An 11099-nucleotide genomic window follows, 5' to 3' on the forward strand; every position below is an offset into this window, starting at 1 on the left:
ATAGTCTAGTTTAATCTAGTCTAGTTTAATCTAGTCTAGTTTAGTTTAATCTAGTCTAGTTTAATATAGTCTAGTCTACTTTAATCTAGTGTAGTCTATTTTAACATAGTCTAGTCTACTTTAATATAGGCTAGTCTAGTTTAATCTAGTCTAGTTTAGTTTAATCTAGTCTAGTTTAATATACTCTAGTTTAGTTTAATCTAGTCTAGTTTAATATAGTCTAGTCTACTTTAACATAGGCTAGTCTAGTTTAATCTAGTCTAGTCTAGTTTAATATAGTCTAGTCTAGTTTAATATAGTCTAGTCTACTTTAATATAGTCTAGTCTAGTTTAATATAGTCTAGTCTACTTTAATATAGGCTAGTCTAGTTTAATCTAGTCTAGTCTAGTTTAATATAGTCTAGTCTACTTTAATATAGGCTAGTCTAGTCTAGTTTAATCTGGTCTAGTCTGATCTCTTATGCGATGGTTTTACTGGCCCACTCCAGCTCAAACTGGGTTGAATGTCAGTTCCACACCTCTGCCCTTGTATGAAGCCGCTCATACCGCTAAATTCCACTTGTATTTCAAAACCAAAAAAACTCGGGTGCTGCGGTTTGTAAATCGAAAGCCTGGTAGTACGGCGTGAGTACTGCCAGGTTCTACTCTAACTGTATCTGTATGTTGTTAAAGCTCGGTGCGTAAAGGCCACATGTGATGGTGGCGTCCCATGAATACCAGATCAAGTCCAGTGTGGATCTGCGGTTCTGAATCCAAAGTGTCCGAACCGGTACAGATGCTTTCATTTTTCAGCATCTCCGACACCTGAATCAGGTGCGTCCTTGACCTCGTCCTTGTGGAATCTCATGTGTATCTTGATGGACCAGCTCCGTGTAAAGTTTTTGTGACAGATCGAACAGCTGTAAATTTTCTTCTCGGTGTGACGCAACATGTGTCTGTTCAGGTGCGCCTTCTGGGTGAACTTCTGCCAACAAACCGAACAGCTGAACGGCTGGTGTCCGGTGTGAATCGCCTCGTGTCGCTCGAGGTGAGGCTGTCGTTTAAAAGCCTTGGGACAGTGCGAACATTTGAAGGGCCTGTTTTCAGTGTGACTCGACATCATGTGATCGCGAACGCTGGTTCGCTGAGGGAATCCTGCGCCGCATATCGAGCAGTGGAACAGTTCCTTTCCTGAGTGTGCGATCATATGCGCCTTAACATGAATTTCGCGTGTGAAAGTCTTGTGACAAACTGAACAGCTGAAGGGTTTGACTTTGGCGTGGCGTACCATGTGATTACGTATATGAGATTTCTGAGTAAATTTTGCATCGCAAATTTCGCAGGAGAACAGTTTCAGTCCGGTGTGGATGGTCAAGTGTCTCCTGAGGTTACTCTTGTGAGTAAAACGTTTCTGACAAACTGAACAGCTGAAGGGTTTTTCTCTGTTCTGGGTGTGTAGGGTCAGATGTTCGGCTAAACCGGACCTCCTGGTAAATTTTAAGCCACACACTGAACATCCGTACATTTTCTCTCCTGTGTGACACTTCATGTGTCTCCTGAAATTACTTTTATCTCTGAACGACTTCTGACAAACGGAGCAGCTGAAAGGTCTTTCTCCTCGGTGCCCCTTCATGTGATCCTGTAACCCCGACTCTCGAGTAAATCCCGAACCGCAGATGGAACATTTAAACCGTTTGTCTGCTGCATGAGTGGTGATGTGGACCTTCATATTACCTTCGTATTTAAAATGTTTCTGACAGATGGGACATCGGAAGGGTGTCTCTCCGGTGTGGACTCTCATGTGCGCTTCCAGATGCGTCCTCCCGATAAACGCCTTCCCACATTCGCAGCAGCTGTATCGCTTGGCTTGTTTTTGTTTAGCTACTCCGTAACTTTTTTTCTTCTTGGGAGTGTTGGTTGCTTTGTTTGGAGAACCGTTGTCATCGCAACAACAAAACAGGCTGTTATTTATAGTGTCCGAATGTCCCTTTTTTTCAGAATTCTTGTTCTCAGTGGTTCTTCTACTCGTGGATTCGGCTCCTTTTTTCGTGTGCTTTGTTGCCGTCTTTTCGTTACTGTGTAATTCTGAATCCGAACTATCCTCTCCGTTACTTTTTGGTTTCCACTCTTCATCGTCAGCGTCGGACGAGTCTTCAGGCAGGTCTATAGTATTTTCTTGCAAATGTCTCCCTGGGTCTTCACTTCTAGTTGGTTCGGATTGTCCGTCGTCCTCTCCATCAGCGTCCGCCTCCATCGGTTCAGTTGAACTCTTGGATAAACGCTTTGTCTTTTTGTCCCTGCTGCTTGGCGTCCACTCTTCGTCACCGTCCCCCATGTCTTCAGTCTGGCCGTCATCACTCTGTTGGGACCCTGGAACCAGACCTGAACCTTTGGCTGGTTCAGCTCCTGGGCAGTCCTCCGTTTCAGCTTCCACCTCCATCGGTTCAGCTGACCTTTTGTCTTGAGGCTCTGAGTTTTTGTTTAAATGTCCCTCTGGTTCTCTGCTCGGAGTCTGGTCTTCATCGCAGTCCTCATCGTCAGTGGGATCTTCAAACCCTCCATCGGCCTCAACTCTGCTGGCTTCTTCTGATCCTCCACGGTCCTCCCCGTCCGGTTCCTCTTGGTTCTCTTCAGTTTGTGTTTGATGAAGCGGTGAGGACCAAGTTTCCACGTCCTCGTCTTCTGTCATTAGATGGACTGAAGGGGACGGGACATCGGTGATACCAGCCTCGTCATGACACTGACACAGTTCTCCCTCCAGGTCTGTAAAGTAGGTCCCAGACCAGGACTCTGGGTCGTCCAGGTCTGGATTGGATGTCCAGTCCTGCTCCTCAGATGGAACCTCTTGAACCACATTCAGGTGCTGGATATCTGCAGGACCAAGTAGAAAGCACACATTTAATCATCAAATCAAAAACTGTAACACGTGACTGGGTTAGTAGATTAGGGTTGACATTAGCCCCAACGCTAACCCTAATACCAACCCTAAGGTTAGCCCCAACCCTAACCCCAACCCAAGGCTGTGATTCTACTGGCCCCTCCCCTCTCAACTCATTTTTTTTTTTTTCTAAATGTTTAGTTTTGCTTTAGTGTTAGTATTAATTTTAGGGTTTTTTTTAAATATATCTTTTATTTTCTTCTCCATCATATTCAAATAAATCCCAGGGTTGTTCATCTTTGTTTTTATTTATGTATTATTTGCATTTTCTTGTGAAAGAACAGACTGTTAAAAAAAAAAAAAAAAAAAGTTAAAAAAAAAGTAATATTCCGGCAGCAGGGGCACTGAAAAAATGCTGTTAAATAACGGAAAATAAGCATCTCATAAAAATACAGTAATTTTCCATAATTCAAATACAGTTTTTTGCCCTGACTTTACATGAAATTTAGCTTTTTTTTTTTGGACTTTTTAATGTTTAATAAAGAATATTTACATGTATTAAAACAATCCAATTCCCTATAAATATATATATAAATAATTTTCAGTGAGACTCAGTTGTCCAATCCACTGATAAAAACTGTATTTGGACAGTTCATCAGTGCTTATACATGTTATACATTCACAAAAATACATTTATTCAACATTTTTGTTGTGAAACCTCCTGTAATTACACAAGATATTTGTCAATTAACAAACAAGTCTGGTTCAACTGACAGAACTAATACTTCTGTTACCGTTAACTGTCAGGAATTTTATCTCATTTTATTTATTGTTTTTTTTTACAGTATTAAACTTTAAATTAACAGTTTAATCTCATAAATAGAAATGAAATATTTGTGAAATTATGATACATTTGCAAATGTATTTTAACTGTATTTTTCTGTGACAAAAGAAAACATTTCTTTTAAAAAATGTAAATTTTATGGTTATTCACAGTTACAGTTTTTTCGTGTTAGTTTACATTTGACATGTAAAATCAGTCTATTTTTGTCATTTCATTGATATTTTCCAATATCTTAAAAATACAGGAAAAATCTGTAAAATGAACAGTGAAAATTCTGTTAAATTACAGATTTTTTTACAGTGTATGGCAGAGGTTTTTTTTTGTTTTCTTTTTTGTTCATATTTTATTTAGTATTATTTAACACTCTTTTATTCAATAATGTTCGTTCCTTTGTTTGGATTGAACTCAAATCCTGTTCTGATGTTAGTTGTGAACTAATAGAATCTGAACATTTGAACAGGATCTGAAACTGGAATGTCTGGAAAACAGAATTTCAGTTTGAACACAGTTTGAACATTTTGTGATAGAACATTAGATCCTGTTGGGATCAAATAAAAATGTGTTTAGTATTTGTGCAGATTTCTGCTGGAATTCAATTCTTCAAGGAAATAATCATTAAAAAAAAAAAAGAAACAAACAAAAAATGGCCTTTTTAACAGTATCATGATATATCGTATCATGATCCTACAAACCCTGGCATAAATTCTGGAATCACCAGTCTCAGAGGATGTTCATTCAGTTGTTTAATTTTGTAGAAAAAAAGCAGATCACAGACATGAGACAAAACTAAAGTCATTTCAAATGGCAACTTTTTGGCTTTAAGAAACACTAAAAGAAATCAAGAAAAAAAGATGTAGAAGTCAGTAACAGTTACTGTTTTAGACCAAGCAGAGGGAAAAAATTATGGAATCACTCAATTCTGAGGAAAAAATTATGGAATCCCGCTGTAAATTTCCATTCCCAACACTTCCACCTGCATCAGATTAGACCTGCTGGTGCGTCTGCAGTTCAACAGGAGGGATCACACCTTGGACCAAGTGGACTGACATGAACCATGGCTCCAACACAAGAGATGTCAGTTGAAACAAAGGAGAGGATAATCAAACTTCTTACTGAAGGTCAATCATCACACGATGTTGCAAAAAATGTTGGTTGTTGACAGTCAGCTGTGTCTAACATCTGAACCAAGTACAAACGGCATGGGAAGGGTGTTAAAGGCAAGCAGACTGGTAGAGCAAGGAAGACATCAGAGCAACAAGACAGAAAAGTCAAAGCCATGTGTGTTGAAACCAGAAAAACAAATGAGGAACAAATGAGAGGAAACTGGAGTTAACGCCTGTGACCGAACTGAAAGAAACCGCCTAAAGGAAACTGGATTTACATACAGGAAAGCGAAACCAAAGCCATCATTAACACCAAACAGAAAAAACCAGGTTACAGTGGGCGAAGGAAAAGCAGTGTGGACTGTGGATGAGTGGATGAAAGTCACATTCAGTGATGAATCTGCTTTGGACAGGTGATGATGCTGGAACTGTTGTTTGGTGCCGTTCCAACGAGATTTATGCAGACGAGTTGCTGAAGAAAACCTGCACATGTCCACAGTCATGGATGATCTGAGGCTGCATGTCCGCTAAAGGCACTGGGGACATGGATGACATCACATCTGCAATAAATGCACAAGTTTACGTTGACATTTTGGACACTTTTCTGATCCCATCAGTTGAAAGGGTGTTTGGGGATGATGACATCATTTTTCAGGATGATCATGCATCTGCCAGAGCAAAAACTGTGAAATCATTCCTTAAAGAAAGACACATAAGGTCAGTGTCATGTCCTGCACATAGTCCAGATCTCAATCCAATTGAAAATCTGTGGTGGAAGTTGAAGAAAATGGTCCATGACAAGAATCCAACCTGCAAAACTGATCTGGCAAAAGCAGTCAGAGAAAGTGTGATCCAGACTGATGAGAGTTCTGTTGGTCACTCATATGGTCCACGCCTCAGACGGAGCCGTTAGAAAAGACAGAGGTGGTGCAACACAGTACTAGTGCTGTGTTCAAGTGTTCTTTTGTTGGTTTTTTTTCATGATTCCATAATTTTTTCCTTCTGTTCGGTCTAAAAAAGTACCTGTTGCTGACTACCACATTAGGCTGGTCCAACAGTCCTGGTAAAAAATACAGTTTCAGATCACCTCAGTTAGAACCCTGCATTAGGTTTTGTCATTCAAAAGATGATTTAGGAAAAAATTTGGAAGAAAAAGGAGATGTTTTAGAGGTTGCACAAAGCCTCTACATCAGAGCATGGTTTGAAGCCTCATCACCAGTGAAAGCTCCTGAAAATGATCTGTCATTCCTTCAAAAGCTGTCACAGCCTGAACATTCAGCTGTCCTAAAGCAGCCTGAACAGCTTTGGTCCACATCTGTGGAATATATGGATGAAGTAACTCCGCCCACATCTGTGGTACTGGAGTGTAGAACTGGTTGTGGTCCATTCTGTGACTCCAGTGTGACACCAGAGCAGAAGCAGCTGATGGTCGACACCATGATGTTAAATGCAGGTTCTTTGGTTCCTCTAAAGCGTTGGGATGTCCTTAATCCATCAGATTGTGAAGGGAAGCAGATCAGGGCTTTTGTCTCCACCAGCACCATGCGTCTGTTTGAACCTTTGGATCTGCCACAAACATTTGGAACAGTTCCTCCAGTAGACTGGGCTGATGATGCAGACTTTCAGAAGGAGGAGAAAACTGGGCATTCCACTAAAGGCGTCCATACACTGTGCGATTATTTCGATGGTTGCACGCAGCTCCATCTCAAACTGTGCAAATCAGTCGTACAGTCAGGCTCATGATTCCTGTTCTCACACTGTACGGACCGACGCTCGTATGCGACCTGACTGCTCACACTGTAGGACCATACACCACAGGACGCACCACACGTTCGAGTGTTGTATCCGGAAATACAATGTTAAAATACCAAGGAATCCGTAAAAGCGCATAGACGATTGTGTATTGGCGTGAGTCACGAAATGGTAGTGCTAAACAAAAACCAATGAGCTGCTTTGGTAATATGTGCCATTATCTGTGAGGAATAAAAAAAGAAGAAAAGACAACGATGTGTTCGGTGCAGGCATTGGTTGTCCAGACGTGGACAGTATGGGCTGTCATCCTACAGCAAAGAGAACTAGAGGTAAGCTGCAACAGCTAACTGCACTAGGACAACAGCCAACTACTGTTAGCTTGTACGTGTCTGTGTTTGCGCATGCACAGTGTGAGAATTTGAGGCACATCGGCTCGTGGCACTGCTTTGACAGTACGATACACTCACGAGGAGCGAGCAGGATTTCAAACAGCTCCGTTTTCCTTGCGAACACACGATGGCTGGCCGTGAGGTGGTCGTGAGGTGCTAATCGCTTCTCTTTACCCCATGTACACTGCACCAAGCACCACACACGATTAGAGGCACATCGGCCCGATCCCAGAAAGAGTCGCACGAGTGAGAAATCGTCTCTAAATTCACACAGTGTAAGGCCGCCTTAAAGCTGTCAGTGATGTCACTGACAGAGGGGCGGAGCTTATTCCAGACTTCAACTGTAGCCGAACAACAAATGCAGATCACAAACAGTACTGGCAACAAGTTGTCAAAGAACACAGGAACAGTTTTGGTCATTTCAATAAACCAACAGTGGTTGTTGGACTTTCTAAGGAACATTTGTATGTGAGTGTCAGTTTGATTTGGAGAATAAAATGACAGATTCTTCTAATCTGCCTTCTTCATTTGGCTAGTTCTGTTAGAGTATATAGAGGCATCTGCACCTGTCTGTGACACCTCTAAATATGAATTAATTTGCATAAAATTTGGACCAAAGTAATTTGGCCAGATATGGAACCAAATGCAGGGTTCGAATCCAGAGAATCGGAAAAAACATTTTTTTTGGACCACCCTACTACCACATCTTTTTTTCTTGATTTCTTTTAGTGTTTCTTAAAGCCAGAAAGTTGCCATTTGAAATGACTTCAGTTTTGTCTCATGTCTGTGATCTGCTTTTTTTCTACAAAATTAAACAACTGAACAGACATCCTCTGAGACTGGTGATTCCAGAATTTTTGCCAGGGGTTAAGTATTGTGCTTTGTATGGTATCACCAGATTCTTGCTGATACACAGCCCTAGTCTGAATGTTTCCATTTCACTCTGACTGTGGCTGAGTTCGTTCCACTACAGCCTCAAACCATCCGACAAAAACACCTCAGATATGGTTTGGGTGGGGCAGGAGGGAATACGATGCACACTGCAGGTTATTAAAGGTCAGGTTATTTTACAGTTTGCTTTTGGTCTGAATTCAACAGTTGTTCATTTGTGTCTGATTGTCTAAATTCTGATCCACCCATTAAATCCATCCCATAATAAACAGTGTTAAATTCCTGCACTAACACCCTTCGACCAAGTGAGTACAAAATACACACTGACACATTTAACATTTGACCTAGAACCAAAAATAATAATATGAACCAGTGTTGGTGTGAATCACTGACAGATGACAGAAGGAACTAAGAAATAAATATATATATAATTTATATGCACTGTAGAAAAAATCTGTAATTTAACAGAATTTTCACTGTTTATTTTACAGATTTTTCCTGTGTTTTTAAGATACAGGAAAGTATCAATGAAATGACAAAAATAGACTGATTTTACATGTCAAATGTAAAATAACTCGAAAAACAAAAACCTTAACTGTGAATAACCATAAAATTTCCATTTTTAAAAGAAATGTTTTCTTTTTTCACAGAAAAATACAGTTAAAATACATTTGCAAATGTATCATAATTTCACAAATATTTAATTTCTATTTATGAGATTAAACTGTTAATTTAAAGTTTAATACTGTAAAAAAATAAATAAATAAAACAAAACCAGATAACATTACTGACAATTAACGGTAACAGAAGTATTAGTTCTGTCAGTTGAACCAGACTTGTTTGTTCATTGACAAATATCTTGTGTAATTACAGGTTTCACAACAAAAATGTTGAATAAATGTATTTTTGTGAATGTATAACATGTATAAGCACTGATAAACTGTCCAAATACAGTTTTTATCAGTGGATTGGACAACTGAGTCTCACTGAAAATTATTAATAAATATATTTATAGGGAATTGGATTGTTTTAATACATGTAAATATTCTTTATTAAACATTAAAAAGTAAAAAAAAAAAAAAAAAAAGAAAAGCAAAATCTCATGTAAAGTTAGGGCAAAAAACTGTATTTGAATTATGGAAAATTACCGTATTTTTATGAGATGGTTATTTTCCGTTATTTAACAGTATTTTTCGGCACCCCTGCTGCTGGAATAATACTGTTTTGTTTTGTTCTTTTACAGTGTGGAGAATATTGGGGGGAAAAATGATGTGTTTGTTTTGCATGAAAAATACAGTTTGTTTCCATTACAAACATGACATTTAAATGATTAAAATATGACAGTTAATGGGTATTTGGTATTCTTCTTTATGGCTCAGACTGATGAAATACAGAAAAGCACTGAATAGTTCAAACTGTCTGAAAAACTTCCTTCCTGCGCACATTACGCACATGGTTTGGAAGGGCTTGTCTGGACCGGATACCGGAGGTTAAAGTTCTTCATGAACATGGAAAACTTTAGAACCTGTTCTCTGTGTGAACCGGGTCACACTTACTACTACACCCCCCCCCCCCCCCACCCCCACACTCTTCAACTGGACCGACCTGCTCTGCGTAAAAGCACGCGCGGGTTCCACGCCGCCTCCAGCAGCCTCTGCTTCCGCTCGTTCTCCTCCTTCAGCCGCCTCACCTCCTCCTCGTACTCCGCTATGGTGGACTCGAACAGCCCCAGAAGGTCTGCGGGGAGCCGGGGCTCCAGCAGGGCCCTGAGCCGCCGGACCTGGGACATGGTGCGGTGCGCAGAGCCGGTGCGCAGTCCGTGCGTCCAAGACTGGAACAGGTTCACGGGTCCAAGTCCCCTGAACCCGGAAGGAGCCTCCTTCCCTCCCTCCCCGGTACCGGTACCGGAGACCTGAACGGCACGACAGAGACTTCCGAGTCCGAACGGGACCGCCGTCCTCAGACCGGACCCACCACACACCCGGGTGTCAGAACCAGTCGAACACGGAGGTCACGCGCGTCCGATGGTGCGCGCCCGCGTCTGACCAGTAGGTGGAGCCGAGCTGAAGTTCACGTGACGGAGTCCACCAATCAAACACAAGAAGAGGAGGATCTGAAAAACACGACCTACCTGAGAACCCGAACCCCCAAATCCTCTAGCTCTAATTCTAACCCGAACCCTAAAACACAGAAATAAAACCTATAGAATGGATTCCACCTGCAGACACAGCCCTGACCTGAAACAGCCAAACCCACTGAACTACAAATGTCAGCTTTGAGTAGAAATGTGGATTTGATGGATGTTTCCTGTCACATCCCATTGTGGTCTGGACCGGACCGGACTGGACTGGACTAGACCTGGATCTCTCCCTACCCACAGCGCAGATGGTTTTACCATGAACCACAGAGTCCACAGTGCACCAAGCTAACCCGAACCCCACAGATCTAGAACAGGTGGGTTTGTGTGGGTGATCCGAGTAGAGCATCTGTCCACACATGATCTCTGGCTCCTCCTACAGGGAACATGATTGGCTGTGGTCCTCCAATGACTGATGTGTTTTACATTAGAGCCTCATGTGTACAAGCTCAGCCTCTGATTGGTTCAGTCTGTACAGGAACCATAAATTGGTGTCACCTCTAGAACTTTAGTTGCCAACCATTTGAGGAAGTACATCCAAAATAAACGGATCTGCTGATGATGTCACAGTCACACATTCAGAGTGGACAAACCAGACACACTGGATGTTTGGAAGGAACACGAACTGAGAGTCTGAGATTCACAGACTTCTGGAACTGATCTGCATTTAGTCTAATGTCCAAACTAACAGGACTTGGGCTTAGGGTTAGTCCCAATCCATCTGCTGTGGCTTTAACCCACAGTATTCAGTCCTTTTCCTGATTGGAGGGGGGGGGGGATTTCAGGAAAATTTTCAGATTCAACTTTAGCCCAGATTTTCTAATGCTCCCATGTCTTGGGAATACAAAAATGTGAAAAAATTTAAAATCAGGCCCAAACACCCCCCCCCCCCCCCCCCAAACTTACCTTTTCAACCCTGAAAATGTGGGGTTTTTGTCAACTTTCAAACCTTCTTCACTTTTGTAAAGTGTGTCAGTCTGCTCATGCTGGGCCCTTCAATATTTTTGGTGACACATGTCATGTCTTCAGAGTGCTGTGCACTACAAAAGGTCCAATCAGAGGTCAAAGGTCACCCAAATGGTCCAAATGCATATTTGATGGAACTCAGCTGTTCATGTGGGTTCTT

General features: G+C 41.4%; 1 protein-coding gene across 2 annotated transcripts; it reads right to left on the reverse strand.

Annotated features, from left to right (window-relative positions):
• Positions 1-320: 320 nt before the first annotated feature.
• LOC115415846 (zinc finger protein 37 homolog) lies at positions 321-9968 on the reverse strand. Of its 2 annotated transcripts, XM_030129497.1 has the most exons (3): positions 9442-9968; positions 2433-2850; positions 321-2246 (listed from the first exon to the last, which is right to left on the reverse strand). In XM_030129497.1, exons 1-3 carry the CDS (start codon positions 9623-9625, stop codon positions 782-784), a joined length of 2067 nt encoding a protein of 688 aa, XP_029985357.1. In that variant the 5' UTR covers positions 9626-9968; the 3' UTR covers positions 321-781. The 2 variants fall into 2 exon arrangements, with proteins under 2 accessions (XP_029985357.1, XP_029985356.1); XM_030129496.1 differs by having other exon boundaries at positions 321-2850.
• Positions 9969-11099: the final 1131 nt, after the last annotated feature.

This window comes from Sphaeramia orbicularis, unplaced genomic scaffold (genome assembly GCF_902148855.1).
Source record: "Sphaeramia orbicularis unplaced genomic scaffold, fSphaOr1.1, whole genome shotgun sequence".
NCBI classification, from domain to species: Eukaryota; Metazoa; Chordata; class Actinopteri; order Kurtiformes; family Apogonidae; genus Sphaeramia; species Sphaeramia orbicularis.

Coding starts and splice junctions, on each gene's coding strand:
- LOC115415846 (XM_030129496.1), bottom strand. CDS start 9,625: ATGTCCCAGGTCCGGCGGCTCAGGGCCCTGCTGGAGCCCCGGCTCCCC. Junction 2,851..9,441: donor CGTGCTTTTACGCAGAGCAG/GTCGGTCCAGTT, acceptor TTGGTCCTGCAG/ATATCCAGCACCTGAATGTG.